Here is a 22103-nt window from a genome sequence, read left to right on the forward strand (position 1 = left end):
ACTCCTTGACCAGATGAAGCCACTCAGATACCAAACCAACCTGAGCGCATCACTGCTCGTTTGAAAATATTCGAGGCAGTGGGTCATTTGAACACCATAGATACTGCATCTCTGCTGTATGATTGACCTCTCTAATTCATATTGCTTGCAAAGGTATTCCACCATTGATGTTTATTTATTTGAAATCCAGTTGTTTCATGCAAAACAATCCCCACTTTATATCAAATAACATATCATAACGTGCCATACATCTATGATGACCCAAACGGCCAAAGCCAATCAATTAACTATCGACTGCCACTCGCAAGAAAGGTGGAAATCTTGAATCACAGGGAGCCCTCATTTACATATTTACAAAAGTGGGAAATATGTAAAAAATTGAAGATTTTAAAATTCAAAAACCTATCAACTGAGCTATCCACTGAATTGGTTAGATCGCTAATTTGGCAACACAGCACAATCACCTAATTGAGGTGTTTCTTCCAATGCTACTATGAATTAATGGCATCAAAAAAATCACAGAATTATGAGCAATCTAATGCCTGCAATGATTTCTCTGTCCAGTTTCCGATAATCCAGTAGTCAATCTTACCACGTGGAATGGAACTCCACTACCAAACCATTGGCAAAAAGTAGAATGATGGAAAACCATATAGATCATTCTTCTACCATTCATCAAGCCACTCCGGAACATTGAGCTCTGCTATATCTTGAGCTGGGGAACTAACAGCAACAGGGCAATCATCAGAATGTATTTCCGAATGTTGAGCTATACGGGAAGTTAACTCGTGAGGAACAGGAAAACTCCAATCTTTGATCCCTTTCCAGTCAACACCGTCAAACCATGGATGACTTTTCACAGAAGTGGAACCATGGAATCCCAGTCTTATATTTTCATCAACTTCAAGTAACTGAAAAGTTATTTTAATGCAAACATGTGAGGGATTCTATGGTTTTAATGAGGTATTTAAGAAGTAATGGTAATAGAGAAACCTTAGTGATTAGATCAACTGCTTCAGGGCTTAAATTTTGCGAAAGAATAAACTGTCCTTTTGCAATCTTTGCAAATGTATCAAGCTCGCTTTCTCTCCATGATCCAAATGGCATTTCACCTTGCAGCAAGAAATAGATCAGGACTCCCAGTGCCCACCTGCAAGTTAAACAGTTGGAAAGACATAATGCCATAGAAGAGGGCAGAGAGGAAGAAGGATGCATTAAACTGCACAGAACATTTTAGTATTTAACCCCATTGGTAAGAAATAGTAAATTAAGACCCACCGCCTCACCAAAATATCATGTCCTTCAGTAAGCCAACAAAAACATTCCCTTGGTGTTAACACATTTCTAATGCGCTAAGAAAACACTAATGGTCAGGTTCTTTAGCAAGCTAGCAATGTTGCAATTTCAAATTATTCAATTATGTTCCTTTAAATGCTAAATAAAGCATGACAAGGTTTATGACAAAACAGAAGAAAGGAGAATAGGATGCATTTTACCAGTCAGCAGGAAGACCATGGCCCTTTCCCTGAACCACCTCTGGTGCTAAAGAGTCTGCCATTCCGCAAATTGTAAATGTTCTCTCACTAGATAACTTCTTCCCAAATCTGAAGTCGACTAGCTATAAAGCAGCATAACAAAACAAAATAATTAAGCTTAGATCATGTGATTAGGCACCCTTCATGAGTAAAAAGAGGGGAAACTTTTGATCATATATAAAATAATATCAGTTTAAATATACATGTAAACAAAATGTAAAATTCAACAAATAATGGCACCAACCTGTAAATGGCCTGTTTTGTCCAACATTATAACATCTGGAGATACACCTCTGTAAAGGACACCATTCTGAAATTCAAAATGAAATATGGATGTTGAAAAAGACAAACTATAATAAATAACAGATGCATAAAGAATTGAGGAAATGAAGTGTAAGAAAATGACTGCTTGTAGAAATCTGACCTCATGTAGATCTTCTAAGGCAGTAACAACAGAGGCAGCACAGAACTGTGCCGATTGTTCATCTAGAGGGGTGTGAAGTATTGAAGCCAAAGGGCAGGCAAGGCATGTATTCAATAAAATTCCAGCATACACTTGATCAGCACAAGTGCACAGCACCTTTGGCACACAAGCTGCAGAACTCATACTCTTCATCAGTTCCTTCTCCTTTAAAACTTGTGCTGCTTTTCCTAGTTTTCTGACCTTCTGCTTTGAAAACCTCTTCAAACTAAGCAAAATTTCTGGTAAACAATCAATTTTGCACAAAGGAATATTTCATCAGTTTTTGATCCATGACAAACTTCCCTTAAAATCACCACATAGCACCTAACAGGCTTATTTCCCTAAAATCTCATATTGCACCTGACATGCCTAAACCTGTTTCTTCATTTTAGCATGCAAAGCAGTTTAAATATCACATGTCAATTAACGTTTATACCTATATTTGTTATAGAAGGGAAAGGCAAATCTTAAAATTACCATTGCTGAGTAAAAATAAATACAGAGACATACAAGAAAGAACCAACCTGAGTCTCTTAGAAGTACAAGCCCAATCTCACTACAGTCAGTGGAATATAAACATGTTCTCCACTCCTGCATATGACATTAGCTGAGTTTCAGAGATAGGTCTCTAGCTGATAACATTTTGCAAATATTAACAAGGAAGAGGCAGAACTAAGCATTTCTAACCAATTGAGAGAGGCTAACTTTAGCAAAAGCTGAAATATCAATTTCCTTGACAGAATCTTTGAGCACATCTGGAGAATATTCTCTAGCCCAAAATGGCAACAAAAACAACAATATCATTCTCAATGATAGAATTAAACATTCAAACGAGAACAAAAAGAATTAAAAAAATCCATTATTTTCCAGGTAGAGAAGTCTAAAAGCTTACATACAGAATCTAAAATGGAAGGATGATGTGAAATATAAAATGGAACACATCCTAACAAGAAAAAAAAAAGGAGGAAAAAAGGGATGCAACTTTGAGCGCATGAGACAAAGACATACCTCTGATCATCCTGGGAAAGCTTTGTCAAAGGACCAACGACTGAATCAAACTTCTCCTTCGTCAAAATAGCACACGTGACATCACCCACAGCAACTGCACTTAAGGAACCCATCTCTTCACCAAGAAGGGCCCATTCCCCAAAATAGCTCCCTTCTGTCTTTTCAACAGACAATTCTTTGCTGGTTTGTCGATCATCATCCTCTTTGGGGTTATCAGACTTGAGACTGTGGACATTAGGATTGCTTAACAAATCCATACCAAAAGTAATCCTCACTTGGCCCTTCTGGATAACGTACAATGCAGAGAGGCCTTCATTCTGCAGATATGCAAGAGAAATATAAGATGCAAGAATGCGAACCAAAAAGTGTACACTATAAAAAAATAATACAGAGAAAGGGAAAAATGATATAGGAACGAGAAACATCTACCCTGTTAACTATGGCCTGCCCATTGGCGAAGGAAACTTCAGAAAGAGACTCTGCAACATGACTCAGCTGTAAGATTGTCAACCTCGATAGAAGATCTACAGAGCGAAGCAACTTCAAGGATGACAAATTAGAAAACTCAGACATCAAAATTCCACGAAAATCTTCTCGTTTTAGGGCCCAAAGAGTTCCACTTGTCACAGCACGCACAGAGGCCTGGAGAGGCTTATTGTACCTGTATAGCAACAGAACAACATTATCAGGGAAAGTTGTACCACATTTTTAGGCAGAAAGAGCGGTAAAATATCCTGACTCTCAAGAAACCAACAGATTTCACAAGTATCTAAGAAAATCTAAATATTCACCCAAATAGAGAATGATTGGCATTAAGAAAATTTAGAAAATTAGTGCTTTGTTACTACTCCATATAAATGGCAGTAACATGTACTCTAATTTTAGTTTGCTACTCAGCATCAATTCTCTACCAGATTTTTAAATGTGCATTTCAATTTTCACTAAGCAAAACAAATTGTCAACTTCAAAAAATAGAATTAAAGAGTTCTTTATTTACTATGAGATGAGAAAGAAAAAAGAACAACACATACATCAGTGCCAGCTCCCCAAACGATGATAACTTCTCAGCCGTATACCGCTGCAAAACCCTAGGCACCTCTCCATTTTTATCTTCCTGCCAGTATAGTTTCTGGTGAAAAACTTAAATCTCACAGAAAATAAACAATTATATATGAACTAAGAACTCATCAATAACACATAAAAGTGATAACAGAGAATTAGAACATGACTAGATTGAGCTTCGAGCCACAACAAGTAACGTACACATTTGAACTGAAAAGTAAGTTTAAATCTCATAAAACAAGCTTGGGTCCTCAAGAGCTTTGAAAGGTTTAACATAAATAACATGTAAAATAAATAAATATATATATATAAGGATCAAAACAAGCAAACCTGGGTTGCGAAGACCTCGAATTCTCCACTTCCAACAACATAGAAGCAGTCACCTTCACCACCCTGCAAAATATAACAAGAATTAGGGAGGGTCCTAACTCCTAACTTCTATTTAACAATGTCAAATCTCCATCTCCAACTTGTATTTTACATCAGCTCCTTCATTCCTTGCATGTGAAGCCAAGGTAGTTGAACCAGGGTTCAGCTTTGTGAAAGAAAACCTCAATTTCAAACCAAAACTGGCACCCAGAAAGCATTCTTATGTGCAGGAAGCAAATCCTTGACCTTAAACACCTAATAATTTTGACTATCAGTACCTTATTCATGGCATTTACTGCTGGCAAGTGCTTCAAGCATTAAATATGCTACTCATCACTACCACAGTGGCATCTTTGCTTGCGTTATTAATAATTATAGGACAGCAACGAAGCAGTAAAATCGTTTCCAGACATTTGCTCATGCAGTTAGAGAACATCAGAGTTACATGATATAGTAGCAATAAATGAAATTAAGGTGCAAATTGAATAACTAACCTGTTTAACCACAATATCCCCTGGTTGAACCTCAACTCTTTGCATGCAATCCAATAAAACATGACACTGCATATCAGTTAGTTTTCTGAAGAGGAAATGGTCATGTAATGCCCGCTCTATATGTGCCTGTAAGACATAAATACAGAACAGCTTAGCATGGTCATGAGAGGAAACCCTTTAATGTATCTAAAACTAATAGAATATAATAGAAGGCTTACTTCTTCTTCCCAAGTTTTCCTGTGAGCTGGAGGTGGTGGAACCCAAACTTGTCCATTCTCCAATGAACTCTCAATAGCACGAAGACGAGCCCGTGATAAGTCATGCCTTGCTCGGTGGTTCCTAGAGCTCCAGCTAAAGGTTGAAGGAGATTCTGATCCTGTCCCCTCTAACACTTGAGGAACAGGAGGCCGTAAAATAGTAGAAGGTTTAGCTGATTCACCATCAGCCTAAGGGGAAAAACCAATGAGAAGTAAATAACAATGAAAAGACAAGAAATGCATCTGTTGCAAAAAGCTTGCTCACTTACACTAACTAGTCCATTAATATGCACAACAATGACAGTAATATCATCAGTACGAGTTTCATACTGAAGCCAAAGTCGATAAGATTCAGCTACAATTGCAGCACAAGCATCACGAGGATCATTGTATTTTGCAACCTGAAAATATTAAAGACAATTACTGATAGAGAAAGAAAAGAATATGGAAATTTTAAAATTTGGCAGCAAATTGTACATCTAAGGATAAGAACAGATAAAACAATCTACATAGAAAGATGATGAAAATAATTAAGAAATACCATTATGTATATATAGACATACAAGTGACAAAAGATAAGAAAGAATCAAACCTTTTACAAACAGAAATTCAAGGAGTGTACTTCAGTAAAGTGTTTTCCTGATTTGTATAATCAATGAATACAAATTTCTCGTATCTAAACTGTATCTACAGAATGACAGCTCCTAAGTAGTCATCCCAGTTCAACCGAATATCAAGTAATCTACCAACAATATAACTAGTACCCAAACATGTAATCACAGCAACAACTAAGCTTCAGTTTATTTACTAATAATTAGCATTTCATATATTCAAATGATTCCTTAACGTACCATATCAACCACAGTTTGACTAGAAAGGAACTCGAAAACCCCATCACTAGCAAGCACAAAGAAAGGATGATCTTCAGTAAGCTCCAACACAACTATCTCCGGATTCGCCACAACACCAATTGTCTCAGCAATCGAGTCCCCAATACTCCTCGTAAAAGCCGTTCCAGGATACATCCCATTCGGCACCCAAAGCCTCGGAGGATCACCATCATCGCCTTCCTCCGTTCCCCAACACTGCACATCCGGATTCTTCAACCCTTCAATTTGATCCAATGTAAGCACTCTCGCTCCACAGAGCTTCACTCTCTCCAGCTCATCAACTCGAAACGGCGTCTGATCAATCGACAAATCAACGGCTACGATTTCTTTCCCTCTTTTTTCCGCTATAACCGCTCTTGAATCACCAGAATTCGCCACGTATATCGTCCGACCACGAACTAAAACCGTTATAGCCGTCGTTCCGCTCATGCTATCATCCAAGTTATCGGCGTGTAGCTGTGTGTTCGTCGTCAAATACGCGGCATGGCAAGCTTCGATGGCGTCAACGTGGAATTTATTATTTCTTAATAAATTTTCGCATAATTTTCTTTTCACAAATTGCGAACATTGAGCTCCGAATTCACCGTGGCCATCGAAAACGCCGAAGAAATGATCATCGGGATTTGTTCCAAACGGAGTGTGGACACAAAAACTGTCTTGATTAGCTTTATCTAGAGCATCTGGATAATAACCTCTCTGAGATAAGTAAGAATACTTAAGCTCGTAATTGCCTGACGGAACGTTAACGTTTCGGGAGCCGTCCGGTGGAAGGAACTGCGCCGAAACCCTAGAGAGGCGGGTGATGCCAAGCTCCGGGTCACCGGCTCGGTTCAAGCTTAACTGAGAGTGGATTTGGTCTCTGTTTTCTTCGTCTTCGTTTGAAGATGCGGGCGAGAAAACGGCAATCTCTGCCGCGTTTGGTCTTGCGCTTTGCGGTTCTTTGATTCTTGCATCTCTCGGCACGCAAATCTCGCCGATGCAAGCTCTCGAGTAGACGCAGCCCATCACTCTCAACTGTTTTAAAAACAAGAGTTGGAGATGAAAATAGGTTCCGAAATCTCCAAATATTTCATTTCATCGCTGTTTGGAAAATGGACATTCGATTCTTTGCGTCGAAATCCACCCCCCCCAAAAAAAAAAACGGAGATAATTTTCGAAAATGCGAAGGATTTTGAATTTTGTGATTTTGTTTCAATCTCCTCAGACTACGCAGTAAATGGCGGCTTCTAATTAGAAGGAAAAGGGAGAAAGAGATTTGAACTAGATAAAATTTAACGGATTTGACGTTCCTTTTTGAAAGAATTTTCGGAATTTTGTAACTGAAATGAAATTAGAAGAAAAAATAGAGAAAATTCGCGATCTACTGTTCTGAGAAACCGTTCCAGAGAAAAAATTAAAAAAAAGCGAAGCATTGACACAAAAAATTACTATAAAAAAGTTTTAAAATATTATTAAATTATTATATAAATATAGAACAGTGAAAAAGTCAAAAAATAGAGAACAAAAATGAGAGAGACTCAGTTTTCAGTTCATTTCATTACTCGAAAGACACTCACCGTCTAACCCAGATGACAGAGCGTATGTTAGCGTAACGAGATTAAAAAGCGCGTAGTGCGTAAGGTACACAGGGAGGTGGAGCTTAAAGTTAGGGGTGCGTAATGCGCCTAGTTGGACCAAACGACAGTGTCACAAAGCTCAGAACGGCTCTTTCTGCGGCTGTGGGTGTGTTCACGCGCTTGTTTTGTCCTAGGCTTTGTAGGTTGTAACTATGCTATTAACAGAGAGCGTGTGATCTTTTCTGTCTTTTGCTTTTTTATGTAAAATATATTCTTATGAAGTGTATTAAATTTTAATTAAAGAAAATGTGTTCGCTATATTTTTATAAAAAAATATTTCATTTATTATTAATGAAAATTTAAATTTTACAAATAAAATTTAAAAGATAATACATATTTATTAAAAATATTAATATAATAAAAAATACATATATCATCTTTTTAATATTAAAATTTTAAAAAATTAACATGGTGTGTAAAAATGTATTTATATTTTTACTGTAAAAAAAATATGTTGTAAATTTATAATTCATATTTATACACTGAGATGAAAATTTTAAACTCCAAGAGATTATGGAGTTTATATATATAAATTAATGTTTTTAATATACATGAAAAAAATTTTATATGCTACATCCCTCATTGAATTTTACAATTATAAATATATTAACATATAAATATATATAAATAATTAAACAATTGATATTGTGAGTAATACTTATAAATCATAAGTAATATTCTTTTATTAAAAAAAATCACTATTTTGTTTACATTATATTTTTAAATTATGAAAAATAAAATGTTTCGAGTTAGTGATGTTAATTATTTTGATATGTAATAGTTTTCAACTAGAAAAAAAAAAAAAAAAAAAAAAAGCATGATGGATATAATGGTAAAAAAGTTTTTTCACTTTTTTTTTGAACATTGGTTGAAAAAAATGGTGAAATGGGGACAATGAGCAAAGTTTCTAATAATAACATTATCATCCTACTGAATTATACCGAGTCTTACTCTATTTGGCAAGTCTTTTCACAATTGAGGACAATAATAGAAGTATGCAAAGTGGAAAATTTTCAATGGGTTTCCTTTAGAATGTTTCGTAAGTCGGTATAACTCATCGAGTAGTTGAAAATATCTAGTCCAATAATTTAGATTTTAAATTTAAGCCATGGAAGAGCTATCCAACATTATGTTTGCATTAAAAGGAAAATTTTTAGTACCTCTAATAATTTTGGATGAAATTTGCTTACTTTTTTTGTTAATTACAGCGTATGAACACTAATTAATGGATTTTGAAATAGATGATTATGTTTAAAATTTCCAAGTGATTTATTTACATTAATTAAATTATTGTATTTGATTGTAATTTGAAATTTTGATGCAGTGATAATTTTAGATCATTGGCATGATTAAATTATTATCTTGGGGAGAATCCAAGTCTCATGTAAAAGAGTGATAAAATTTTTTATCACTTAAAATATTTTTCGAAATAATTTTTTTATAGCATATTTACATCATAATAGTATGAAAAAAAAACATACACACATTTGTACACACAAAATTTTATATTTTAATTTTTAATTTGGAGACATATCATGTACAAAAAGACCCATTGGCCACCATCCCACGACACAGACCAAACGAGGGAGCCAAAATCTTTAAGCAGGTGCAGTAACCATCAACTATTCCACAACAAAACTCTACTGTCGTAGCCCTTTTTGTTAAAGTAAAAAAAAAAACAAGCAAATTTCTCCATCTCTTTCAAGGAGAAAAAAATGAAACAAGTGTACATTTACTTTTATTACTTATACTTTTGATGGGGGAGTTTAAAGTTGAAAAACTTTAAATTCCTCCAAATCTGTGTGACCTGGACCTGAATCCTCCCTTCCATGGAACAATCACGGATTTGGTTCGAGCACAGGCGTCAGTCGTGGAAGTGGCAAAGCGATTGAGAACGCTACCCACGTTGGATAATTATCACAAGCCCCTTTTTTTCTTTCGAGAGTGGTCCCTCGTTATCTCAATCTGATGTCCCCAGACCTGACCCAGAAAAAGAGTTTCCGACTGAACCATACTCTAACCTGTTTGGTCTGGGAGTTTGGTTCCTGACGTGGTCGTTTTTTCCTTCACTCGATCAATCTCCAAAAGAGAAAGAAAAAGGTTGGTTGATTAGATGGGTTGGTTAAGAAAAGATTTGATGGTCTAATCAGAAATGAGGTTTGTGGGAGTCAAGATTTTCTACATTTTCCTTCAATTTGTTCCGTAAGAAAAATAAACAGTGACTTTTCAATTAGGTTGCAACAGTATAACATTTTGGATGGTGATCTCAGTTGGCGAGAGTGAAAGAGTCAAAGAAGCTACCACTAGTAGTAGTTGCAAAGATAAAGCAAGACGTTGTGTCATAAAAAGTTTTTTTTTCACCTGTTTTTTTAGGTCAAGGTCAAAAGAATAGGAGAAGTTATTGAAATTTATTTGAGCATTTTTAAATTAATTAATTAATCAATAATAAAGGAATAAAAAAAAGATGACAGAAAATAATTAGTACTATATAATTTTTATGTAGTTAATTTTTTTTATTTTAATTATTAATATTTTAAATATTTTATTAAGCTCGATTTTTATAAAAATATATTGAAAAATCAAATTAAAATAATATTTATGTGACATAAGAAGTTTTATTTTTTTTATTTGATGATTTGGTGTATTAAAAATAAAAAAATAAAAATTAATATTTTATAAACTTGTAAAATTTCACCCTTCAATTATAATCCGATCATTATTATTGTTTTGGTCCTGCCAACTATCAAGGCTTTCACAAAATAGTTATCATTTTCAAACATAACTCATATCCTCCAATGAATGAAGAATTTTCACAAGCAAAAGGAAATCTTTCATTAGTTATTATGGAAAAGTAAGTAGCTAACTGCCTCAATAATTTGACAACAACAAAATCCAAGTCAGCCAAGTTGCTTAATTTCTCCATCAAAAAGGAGTAAGCCACAGCATGTCATCGACAACCACAAAAAAATAAAATAAAAAATAAAAAACAAGCAAGAAAAACAAAGGAACGCCTCCTTTAGCTTTTTTTTTTTTTTTTCTCTAGCCTCTCCCACAGTCCCACCTACCCAGCTTTGGGTTTCTCTGTTGGCCATGTCACATCATCTTTTAGGCAAAAACCAACCACAACAATTCACCAAATGTCTGCATTATTATTGTATATATATATATATATTTTGCATTGCACCGCCCACCCGTCAGCTCACCAGCGTGGGATGAACCCTCATTATTTGAACCTTTGATTAGTTAATTGGCCCCTCTTACAAAGTGGGGGCCTTAACAAACATTATATAGGTTGGGTAGCCACTGGCTAGGTGAACTCGGTGTGGGGCCTTTTAAGCAATGAACAAAATGTCCAGATACAGTCAGGATATTATCAAAACTGCCGAAAACTTTGTGCCTTCGAACAGTTTTAAGGATTCTTAGCATAAAAATTTATTGGATTTTGAGTGGAAAGTGTAACGTTAGAGTTAAGACATGTATTAGACAAATTGTTGACTTGTTTGGGATATTCGGGTTTAGTGCTTTGTGTTTTATTTTAGTGTAACATAAATTGAAATATATGATTGTGGCCCTTCTTGATGCTGTATTAAGTGTTGGTAATATTATCATCATTGCTTTGAAAATAAAGAAATGGCTACTATTACATCCTAGAAAAAGAATATCCCTACAATGTTAGTATTTTGATTAGAATTTTATATTAAAGATATATATAATAAGATCATTTAATTGCTAATAATTATGTGATTTATTAATAAAATATTTTATCTTTCAATTTAATGATTAAAATTTAAATTTTTATAATCTCAAATAAAAAAATAAAATTCTTTAATTACGATTCTATTAGCATGATTATTATTTGTAGGAGCTACCAAGCTGTCTCTTCAATTTTTTTTAAATCAAATTAATCTAAATTTGGATTAAGTTTATATAGTCTTGTTGGGCCAGCTTATTTTGTCCAACCGTTAGGGCTAAATATGGAGTAAAAGACGGGCTATGTCCATGACATGGGCCGACTACTCTCATATTTCATGAGTTCTTTTATTGGGCTCTTCCTCTTCCAATTTTCACCATGCTTATTTGTTCAATTATTATTATTAACTCTTAAAAGGGAAAAATTATTGTTTTAGACCCCATCCAATCGTACGGCTTTTTTGGAATCAAAAGAACATCAGCCATCACGCATTCACGTCCAATAGCTGTGTTTTCTTTTATTTATTCCTTTTTTTAATATTTTGCATTTTGCATTTTTCTTTTTTTAAATTTAATTATGACTGTTTTTCACATCTTAAAGATGAACAAAACTTATATCATCGCAAATTCACAACCTGTCTTACTGCACAGACAAAGAGAGAAAGACACAGAGAGAGACGCTAGAGATACAGTCACAGACGGCCGTTACAAACATCACAGACTCAACGTTCAGAGGAGACAGACCACTGCTTTAGATTTCTATTACTATTATTTAAAAAAAAAAAAGCAATTAGTATTATATAGAGAGAGATAGAAATTCACGAAGATGGTGAGGATAATTCCCATGGCGTCCTCAATACGGCCTGCGCTCTCGTTGTTTAGATTCTCCGATGACGTTGCTACTACGCGTTTTGGCCTTTCCCTTTCTCCGCTTCACCTTCCTCGACGCCTCCTTTTCTCGTATCTTGGCAGCAGTAAGTCAGTAACCACCGTTTATTTCTTTTTTTTTTTTATGAATTTATTTCCCTTGTATGCCCTATAATTTACTTACTTTTATTGTACTAGTTTCTTTAGTTAAATACGAATTTAATTGCCGATCGAAGAATTAGATTGAAACGGGCAATTTGGTTGAACTACTGGAATTCATTTTGGAGTGTTTTTAAGGAACTTAACAATATCTAGAGATTCTGCTGAATTTTATGGAGTGAAAGAAATGACTTTGATGGATTTGATATAAATATATGTTTTTTGAAATTTTATCCAGCTGTTCCACATTTGCAATTCTTTGGTATGAAAGCTTCCAAGCTGTTGAGAGCTGAGAGAAGCAGGGCAGGTATGCCTCTGGTCAGAAATGTGGTACAGGCAAGCACGGCAGCTGCCCAGGAAACTGCCTTAGAGTGGGTTAAAAAGGACAAAAGAAGAATGTTTCATGTTGTTTATCGAGTTGGGGATTTAGACCGAACCATCAAGTATGTCATTTCAAGATATGTTCTTGTTTTTGTTTCATTTGTTAATCTCTTGAATGGATTGCGCACACATCTATTCTTTTTAAACAATCTTGTGGTTGAAATCTTTGAACTTAACTCGAATGTATGGTGGTTGCAGATTCTATACTGAGTGCCTGGGAATGAAGCTGTTGAGGAAACGGGACATACCAGAGGAGAGATACACAAATGCCTTTCTTGGATATGGGCCTGAAGATTCTCACTTTGTTATTGAACTCACTTACAGTAAGCTATTGGACTACTCTTTTGCTTTTCTAAACTATGATAAATCTGAATGTCGTAAGTAATTAGCTATTTATGAAAAATTTCATTCCCACATGTGAATATTAGAGTAGACATTATATATGAGCTCAGCTGTGGTCCCATGGATATTCATTTTCCTTGAATGGTGCTACCAGATTATGGAGTTGACAAGTATGACATTGGAACTGCATTTGGTCACTTTGGGATAGCTGTTGAGGATGTAAGCTCGAACTTTGGCTTCCAGAAATTGCATTACATTTTTCCATTTTTAACAAAATGATACTGTTATGTATCTTAGAACTGCTAGGTTCTGCTTTTCAAAGCTGAATGCTTATGTGCTCCATGGATTAGGTTGCCAAGACCGTGGAACTTATAAAGGCCAAGGGTGGAAAAGTAACCAGAGAACCTGGTCCAGTGAAAGGTGGTACTACTGTAATTGCATTTGTTGAGGATCCTGACGGTTACAAGTTTGAACTAATTGAAAGGGGGCCTACCCCTGAACCTTTGTGCCAAGTAATGCTTCGTATCGGGGATCTTGATCGCTCCATAAATTTTTATGAGAAGGTGAGAGTTGGTGGAGAACATTGGGCAATGATATCTGATGCTATTTACAGTCTTTTACATGGATTTGCCCTTTTTTGGGGGGGGGTTGGGGGTGGGTTACTATGTTTTAAGTCGTGGTAGGTCTTAATCTGCATCTCCTTTTGTTACAGGCCTTTGGTATGGAGCTTCTTCGCACACGAGATAATCCAGAGTACAAGGTAAAAAACTATCCCCTTGATTCAGAACCCTAGTAAGCTGATCCAGAGTACGATTAGCTTACTTAAGGTTTTATTTTATTACTCTTTTTGTATTTATGGGGCTTAATTGTAATTTTATAGATTTAGGGTTATATTCGGTATTTTACATTTACATTAGGGTTTTGTATCTTAGTTTGCTTTCTTATTCTATTAGGTTTTGTTTGTTTTTAAGTTAAGTTCATGAGTCTTCTATTAAAAGTTTTCCTAAAGTCCTACATTAGATAGGAGTTCTAGTTCTTTTTTAGGATTAAGGTTGGTAATAGGCTAGTAGCCTATATAAAAACAATGTACTTTTTCTTTTAAAAGGCAGATTATGATTATGAGAATGTTTTAGCATTATTGTTATTCAGATTGTGTGATGCAATCAACCCTAGATATGATGCTTAGGTTATCTTTCTTCTTGGTTATGAAGCAATCAAGAAACTCTAGGTGTGAAGCGTAGGTTGTCTTTTCTTTTCTGTTTTTCTTTTCTTTATTCATTTTTCTTAAGAATTTCAAATTATTGTTATCATAAAATCCTAGCCCCATAAGCTGTCCTGCATCACCTCTATTCCATATGGCAGATAGAACCAGTTAAAATGTGTATTCTGGGAAGAAAAGTGAAAAGAGAAACAAATGTCGGAGAAGAATGAAGGGGTGGGGGTTGTTAAAGGGCTGCAAAGGACACATGCATATACTGTGTTTGTATGTGTGCTTTCTTGTGTGTCCTTAATTGCTGTCTTCATGCTCTTTGTTTCTTTGTTTTGCTTAGTTTGATTGATGAAAGTATTCTTGTGAACCTTCTAGTAATTGGTATGTCAGATATATGCACTGACTTAGTTTATAATTTTTCCTTTTAGTATACAATAGCCATGATGGGCTATGGGCCTGAAGATAAAAATGCTGTGCTTGAGTTGACGTACAACTATGGAGTCACTGATTATGAGAAAGGAAATGGCTATGCTCAGGTAGAAATATTTCTGCTTTCTTTTCACTTTAATGTTGAAATGATTTTCTTGTTTTGTTTGCTAAATGTAACTGCATGCAGTGTATCTTACACATGGGAACAAAGTAAAGGCATATTGCTTGCATCCCTGCAGATTGCAATCGGCACAGATGATGTTTATAAAACTGCAGAGGTAGTTAAGCTTTTCGGTGGAAAAGTTACCCGGGAACCTGGACCTTTACCTGGTATTAACACCAAGATCACTGCATGCTTAGATCCTGATGGTTGGAAGACGGTATGCCTTTCGAAGCTTTTATACATTGATGCTTGTCATCTGAGAGCTGAAAATTTTTACTTTTTAATTGTTTATCATTCAACTATATCACCAATATCTCAAATAAAAAAAAAGTTTATCAAGAATGTTTGCTCATTCATGTGCATTGATCCAACATGAGTTTTATTAGCTTTATGGAGAAAATTTTCTGTTTTTAATGAATGCATCATTTTTTTCTTTAGTTGTTTCTGCTGAGGATTAGGAGTCAACTTGTGTTTCGTGTTCTGTTTCATAATTGACTCACTTTGCTCTTTAATTTCTGCAGGTTTTTGTTGATAGTATTGATTTCCTCAAGGAGTTGGAGTGAGTTTTGGGCACATTCTAATACTATCCTTTTCACACTGAAATCCAAATCTGAGCTGAAAGGATTTATGGAAGAAATTCCCCATGAGGATGCGGCGAATTCCATTTTGTAGATAAATCTTTTATAGTGACAATCGCATGGCCATTAGCTCAGCGGAAGTGAAGAAATCTTGAGATGTTTGGTTATCTTTCACTTTTTGTTTCAACAAAATATTGTTTATCACAGAACACTAGTGTTTGATTCAGCTATCTGTTAGGAGATGAATGTAAGCATGCAAAATGTACCGTGATAAATATGTTTGCAATGTTTTGTGTTTAAGGTTGTTGATTCTTAAGTTTTTGCGTCTCAAGGAAAACTTTATCAAAACATTTGTCACTGAAATCTAATACATAGTGGATACGGTATATAAGATTAGTTGAAAAATAAGATACTAATTATCTTATCATATTTTTGTTATACACTTAAATAAAAAGATTGAATTATTAAAAGAATTAGATATCATATATCAATAAAATAACTTCATTCTTTGAAAAAATAGGGGATTGTTTTCAATCCATACAATTAGATAATTTATAAAAAATTTTAAATAATGAATATTTTTATTTTACCCTTAAATTTAAAATTTAAAATTATTAAATATTTGAAAATATTTTCCACTCTCTAAGTTTTATTTACTCTTCATCTATACAAAAAACTCATTTATTTCCGAGGAAAAAATACTCTTTATTTCTCAAACTTTCCAACTTTGCTAATTTATAATTTATAATTTTTTAATTAAAACTTTGATATTTTTAAAACTCTAAGCTATAAGCTTTTTAATAATTTTTTAATATAAAATAATATATAATTTTATTTGAATTTATATTTATTTATTATTTATTTGATGTATTTATTTGTTTATTATGAGTATTTTTTAAGTTAAAATTGTTGAAAGAATTTATCAATTAAAAAGGTATTTGAGTACTTTGAATTAATTGATAGATGATCTCTAAAAAAAAATAGTTGACAAATTATATCACTTGTGATTACATAAAAATCAAATTAATATATAAAGAAAAAATTTGACCAATGAAAAATATCAACATATCCTAATCTTAATCTTGCTCATAACAAATATAATAAATAGTAAAATAATATTTTATTTTATTTTTAATTTTTACACACATCAAATATAACACAAAATGATATAATTTAATTTAATTTATAATTTTATATTATCTATTTTTAATTTTTGTACACACCAAATATAACATAAGATAGATAATTTAATTTAATTTAATTTAATTTATAATTTTATGTTATCTTATCTTATCGAATTTTATACACTAAATATAATCACTTTACTTTAAATTTAATTAGTGTTCATATTACATCACCTCGTCCATGTATATGTTTGAAGTGTTCTGACACTAGTCCCGAACCATCCATGCTCCCTGCGTAAATTCAGAGATGCAAGAATATAATGCATACAAGCTTATCAGTTGTATACTTTTTTATTAGACAATTGAAGGGAGTCTATTGGATTATTTGGATAAATAAAATTATGGACTTTTTTTTTTTTGGCAGATATCTCTGTTCTTCCAATTTTGGATTTATCTCTTGTAAGAGGAATATTTTGATAAGCAATTGGTTTTTTATTTAAACCTCTTTAGGCCCTTAATGACTCCAACATATGTACCATTTAAACCCCGAAACTTCAGCCTTGTTCAATTTTATCATAATTTCATTTAAACTTTTTCAGTTTCAAGCTAGAGTTTTAACTACTAATTTCCTGCCAGACTTTGTAACGTTATTTCTTTAAGGCAAATTCAAAGACATTCGTCCTAATTATTTTAAAAACCATCTTCTTCCATATTTTTCTAAATCAGTGCTCAGTAGAGGGTAGAAAACTCCGATGGCAGCTAGAAAACAGTCTGATGATAGAAAGTTTTGCTCAAGCGAAAAGCAGCAATACCTTATCTTTGACCGTTCCAACCGTTTCATCACAGCCTTTTGCTCCAGACCGCAAGGCCATTATATCAACTTTGATCGTTTGAAGCGTGAGGCTATTGATGCTCTTGAAAATACTAGAGCTGATAAGAGAACCAAATCCTTGATTGATCTGGATACTTTGAATGATGACTCGATGGGGTTTAAAGAATATGTCTCTGATGATGTGAAATCTGATGCTGAATCATTGTTTTGTTTTCAAAGAGATGAAGTTAGTGATGTTTCAGACGATGAGCAGTGCCTGAATAATCTGTTCCATGACGAGGGAACAAGGAAGAAACTCAAACAATTGGCAGGAATGGTTGGAGCTGACGGCATGGAACCAGGGATTGTGTTGGCCAAAGTCGTGACTGTTCTGAAAGAGTTAAGCAGAAATGGATGTTAGCTATATCATTTCTGGTATGCTAAACCCATTAATGTTAATTTTGTCTTCCATGATTCAAAATCTCAAAGAAATGTCTTGAAAATGATAATATTTTCGTAATACTTTTTATCTCTTCCCTGTTTCTTGATATCCGCTCGCATTTCAATAGGCTAAAAAACAACTCAAAGAAATGAATGAGTATATAATGTGCATATAAAACTTAAAAGAGCAATAAATTTACAATTAACTACGTTCTTAAAGAATAAACATAACTAAAAACCCTTTTTTTTTTTTTGTGGTGCCAGCAGGTGTAAACGAAGCCGACGGTTATGAGGATAAAATATCTGCCAAAATCAACATGAAATTAATAACACAGATGCTACCATGCATTTCAAAATTTTAAAGCACAGAAAATAGTTCTTAAAAAAGATATATATTTCTTTATCATTTGAGTTAACCCCATTTTTGTAAGTTTTTAACCATTAATTATTGTCGATTTCATCTTACTTTCTACTTTTACCCAACACATTTACGTGGATGACAGTTGCATAGAATTGATATGGTTTTCTCATATTTCTATACTTTATATCTCCTAAACCGGTCAAAGGGTCGGAAGGATTGGGTTTCATCCGAGTCGGGCCCAGCCTTGCATAAAGTTTTTCAAGTTTAAATTCGGTTTTGTCCGATTTAAAATATTATTTAACTAATAACATTATTATTTTTCTTATCTTTTTGCTGGATTTGTAAATATCCTCTTTTATGCCTTGTATATATATTGATAAAAAAAAATGATAACCCTTAAATTACAATTTTAACTTTATCAACCTTTGGTTACCTAAATATTATTCAAACTTTTCACGTAGGAGTCCACTTAAACAAAAGTCATTCATTCTTACAACAAAAACGAAGACGTTTTATCGTGCATTGGAGTCAGCTTCTTACAAGACTTCTTTATTTTTGGTGCATTTTAGGCGCAAAAGCCCCGCCCAACCCAAGATCAGAAACAATGATCGATAAGTGGAGAAAATGTTGGCAATGGACCTAATTTGGGACGCCACCAAAGCCGCAATGCGCTGGGGCACGGTCCTCTAGGCCCAATCTCTCAAATCCATTCCACCCCCAGTCAACCCACCTCAGAAACTCGGCCGAAAGCTCCTAAATTCATGATCCAATTGACTAGCCCTCGTTTTCTTTTGGCAATACTCGCTTCCTTTCTTCATCAACCTTTCCGCGTCCGCCACCTTTTTCGCTATCTTAAGCCAGGCCCCAATTTCGTTCGCGGTCGCCGTCACCAATGCGACGACGTTTGCTGCCAAATCCTCCTGGGTGAGGAGACCCCGGTTGGTCATGCTCTATTGGGTACGGGTTTTATTGTTTTGGGTGTTTGGCTTTGTATCACATGATCTGCATGTGCTTTGCATTTTATTCTCTGTAAGACTGTAATAACTTTTAAAAAGTTCATGTTCAGTTATTGTATTTAGTTGGAAACATGAAGTTATTGTTCTCTTCGATACATGTATTATGTTTCATTTTGATGAAGAAAATGCAATACAATTGAAACACAATAAACCAGACAACATTTACTCAATCAAACATAATTATTTTCGGAAAAGAAATGGGATTTCAGAATTTCCAACCCTTTAGAAACTTTTTCAAGTTGTCTTCATATAGGTTGGTTTCTGATCATCTGGGGACGTAGAACTGCTGTTTAAAACATTCCGGAGGCATCTGTCCATTGAATCGTTTAGTATCTTTGCAGTAGTCCTAGATCATGAAGTTATCTCTGACCCACTTCATTTGACCCATCTTGCTACTGCTCAACTGGCTGTAAGTAGGGGAAGCCCACCAGTTAGCTGGGGATCTGGAGGCACATTGATTGATACTCACTGGTCCATCCCACTTGCTAGCTCTTGCCCTAAACCCTCGTAATCTGGCAATGAAAGGTGCACTGCTCCAGTCAATCTTGACGAGTCCACCTCTTGTTGCCCAATTGTCCGCATTCCATAAACTGGCTTGTACCCTCATTCCTTGCTTGTTGGGGAAAGCAATGCCTTCCTTCTCGTAGTTTCTGAAAAGACGAATAGGCAGGTTGTCGATGTACCACCTAAAACCATCATGTACGTTTTGGTTAGTTTCATGAGAACAGTGAAATGCATTAAGATTTTTAATCGTACGTTGTTGTTGTCTTGTAATTCACTGAAAAATTAGTAATAGAAGAAAAGTAGCATGCATTTGCTATCTGCTTGAACGAGATTTCTAATGAACATATTTGGAGATAAGGCACATGATAATCTAGTATAATTGAAGGGGAGTTAACTCACACGACTTCGGTGGGATTCCAGTGAATGGTGTAGTTGTGGAAGTCAGCAGTTGGGTCAAACCACGGGTAGAATTGCTGTTCTCTGATTCCATTCCCTTGTGTGTAGATGTTTGTGTGAACAATATATGGTTATCCAGAAACATTACCAAAGAACTCGAAGTCGATCTCGTCATGCTTGTCCCCAGTAGATGACAGCTATGTTTATTTATTTAAGAATGAAACATTACAATGTTATGTTCTTCATTATGAAAATTTCTTCTGTTCTTTATAGTTCCTGAGTTGTGCTTTAATTAAAGACCTATATACTTAAGGTTTAATTCCATCTATGTGGTCATTGATTCGGTGAATGAATATTTTTACTTCAAGGCATTTAGTTGCAATTAAGTTGCTTTCAACTTGAATGCTTATTACCAACTCTTGATCTTGTTGAATGTGGTTTCTTCGAGGAATTCATTTTTGACTTGTTTTAACAGGATAAAAGACAACTGAATATAGAAGCTTTGCTGACAATAATCAAATTAATGTGATGGCTACGGTGTACTATTTTATTTGATTTAGACATGTTAGCTTTGCATTGTTGCACTTACATTGTAGGCTGTGACTGTTCCAGCTGAGTTTCCTGGTACCAACTTGATTAGCATTTCAATGCTTCCAACTAAGAATGCCCTCTTTGATTTAGCAGCAGAACCTAAAACTCAATGGCAGCATTGTAATGTCAAAAGAGTGAACAATATGTTTCAGTTTAGTATTGTTTGTTTGTCTTTAGCATATGAATCTTTTAATGGAAATAGGAAGAAATAAATTTACCGCAAGTCGGACAATAGGTTTACCTGAAGTTTGATCCAACACAAGTTGAAGGTCGTCACCATTGCCTGAAACAGTTGAATGATAAGAACCCCAATTAATGTACATGCTCTTGGAAAAGTTTGCTTCAACTAAACTTTGATTAAGTGCAACTGCAGTAATGAAAAGAGCCAACAAGAAAGCTTGTAAACTTGCCATTTTCAACTGCAATGGAGAAGCTGGCTCTGTCCGTATTTGTCAACCAATATCGTTGAAAAAGGATGCTTTTGTCCATTATTCTCGATGGCTTTATATAGCCTGTTTCAGCAAACGTGCCTTACTAAGATGAACATTGTATTATAATTTTTTAATCAACATTTGAAATATGTTGAACTTGTCATCGTTTTTGACCCTCCTATAAAATTATTTGAGAGCAAAGAGAAGGAATATGTTATCATTTGGTGAAATCTTATACGACTTTTTTAAACTTGTATTTTTGGGGTATTTTAATTACAAGAAAAGATGCTACTAAGTTATAACTTTTGACAAAGTCACATAAGGATTTGCAGGAGAAGTATTTCCCCATTGGCCATTTGTATTGCAAAATTGTCATTTTTTAACCAAGATTCAGTCAAATTTGACAAACCTACAAGAGAATTTATGTCCAAAAGAAAAACCAATGTGAATTTAGTCGCAAAGGGCACAAACTAAAATGAGAAATCGAGCGCGTATTTGTTGGCTTCCTAGTAATTTATGAACTTACTTTTAATTTAGATGTTTATCAGAAATATATTAATGTTGAGACTTTAGCCCTAAACCCACAACATCATTAAGCATAAAGTGAATTAATTAAGGTCAGTTGGTAGGCGAAGGGAGTAGGGAGAGAAATGAAACGTCGTGCATGCCACTAATATTGGAAATAATCAAGGGCCAAACCAGATAGCGGCTGGTTTTGTTGAGTGAAAAACATGACTTAGAATTCCAACATTGTCTCTCTTCTTCTTGGTTTCGACTTTAATAAAAAATTCAGACCGATTGGGAATCTTAGACGAAAGTTAGTCGTGCACGCCTATTGACAATCTTAAATATTAATTAATGTCATCAGCTTTTCATTTTCCGTTGCAACACTTGTCTGCCGTCCTCCCTTAAAAT

The 22103-nt window shown here is 34.5% G+C and overlaps 3 protein-coding genes and 1 pseudogene across 5 annotated transcripts; 3 read left to right on the forward strand and 1 right to left on the reverse strand.

Annotated features, from left to right (window-relative positions):
• Positions 1-190: 190 nt before the first annotated feature.
• Positions 191-7509, reverse strand: LOC111284726 (protein phosphatase 2C and cyclic nucleotide-binding/kinase domain-containing protein). Of its 2 annotated transcripts, none has more exons than XM_022873608.2 (15): positions 6040-7509; positions 5458-5589; positions 5150-5377; positions 4932-5057; positions 4399-4461; positions 4038-4120; positions 3436-3667; positions 3007-3323; positions 2704-2767; positions 2523-2589; positions 1960-2237; positions 1780-1845; positions 1497-1618; positions 994-1150; positions 191-911 (listed from the first exon to the last, which is right to left on the reverse strand). In XM_022873608.2, the coding sequence occupies exons 1-15, from the start codon at positions 7081-7083 to the stop codon at positions 666-668; spliced, it is 3225 nt and encodes a 1074-aa protein (XP_022729343.2). In that variant the 5' UTR covers positions 7084-7509; the 3' UTR covers positions 191-665. The 2 variants fall into 2 exon arrangements, with proteins under 2 accessions (XP_022729343.2, XP_022729342.2); XM_022873607.2 differs by having other exon boundaries at positions 2686-2767.
• A 4467-nt stretch (positions 7510-11976) lies between these two features.
• Positions 11977-15874, forward strand: LOC111286156 (putative lactoylglutathione lyase, chloroplastic). Of its 2 annotated transcripts, none has more exons than XM_022875977.2 (9): positions 11977-12358; positions 12649-12853; positions 12990-13114; positions 13288-13352; positions 13484-13696; positions 13846-13893; positions 14772-14879; positions 15012-15152; positions 15457-15874. In XM_022875977.2, the coding sequence occupies exons 1-9, from the start codon at positions 12211-12213 to the stop codon at positions 15496-15498; spliced, it is 1095 nt and encodes a 364-aa protein (XP_022731712.2). In that variant the 5' UTR covers positions 11977-12210; the 3' UTR covers positions 15499-15874. The 2 variants fall into 2 exon arrangements, 1 of the variants encoding a protein (XP_022731712.2); XR_016343283.1 differs by having other exon boundaries at positions 12009-12358; positions 14960-15152.
• A 1413-nt stretch (positions 15875-17287) lies between these two features.
• Positions 17288-18278, forward strand: LOC111285511 (uncharacterized). The gene is made up of 2 exons (XM_089763230.1): positions 17288-17883; positions 18157-18278. The coding sequence occupies exon 1, from the start codon at positions 17390-17392 to the stop codon at positions 17867-17869; it is 480 nt and encodes a 159-aa protein (XP_089619356.1). The 5' UTR covers positions 17288-17389; the 3' UTR covers positions 17870-17883; positions 18157-18278.
• Positions 18279-18407: 129 nt separating this feature from the next.
• On the forward strand, positions 18408-19446 carry LOC149518615 (uncharacterized; annotated as a pseudogene).
• The last annotated feature ends 2657 nt before the right edge of the window (positions 19447-22103 follow it).

The sequence above is a fragment of the Durio zibethinus genome, chromosome 6, assembly GCF_047325235.1.
Source record: "Durio zibethinus cultivar Kanyao isolate XHJ-2024 chromosome 6, ASM4732523v1, whole genome shotgun sequence".
NCBI lineage: Eukaryota > Viridiplantae > Streptophyta > Magnoliopsida > Malvales > Malvaceae > Durio > Durio zibethinus.

What these genes read in the sequence shown, in the direction of transcription:
- LOC111284726 (XM_022873607.2), bottom strand. Translation starts at nt 7,083, where the DNA reads ATGGGCTGCGTCTACTCGAGAGCTTGCATCGGCGAGATTTGCGTGCCG. An exon ending in GTCAAACTGTGGTTGATATG is followed by an intron (nt 5,590 to 6,039) that starts GTACGTTAAGGA and finishes TAATATTTTCAG; the next exon opens with GTTGCAAAATACAATGATCC. An exon ending in CTTTCCCAGGATGATCAGAG is followed by an intron (nt 2,768 to 3,006) that starts GTATGTCTTTGT and finishes ATTTTGGGCTAG; the next exon opens with AGAATATTCTCCAGATGTGC.
- LOC111286156 (XM_022875977.2), top strand. Translation starts at nt 12,211, where the DNA reads ATGGTGAGGATAATTCCCATGGCGTCCTCAATACGGCCTGCGCTCTCG. An exon ending in TTGGGATAGCTGTTGAGGAT is followed by an intron (nt 13,353 to 13,483) that starts GTAAGCTCGAAC and finishes TCCATGGATTAG; the next exon opens with GTTGCCAAGACCGTGGAACT. An exon ending in CCATAAATTTTTATGAGAAG is followed by an intron (nt 13,697 to 13,845) that starts GTGAGAGTTGGT and finishes CTTTTGTTACAG; the next exon opens with GCCTTTGGTATGGAGCTTCT.
- LOC111285511 (XM_089763230.1), top strand. Translation starts at nt 17,390, where the DNA reads ATGGCAGCTAGAAAACAGTCTGATGATAGAAAGTTTTGCTCAAGCGAA.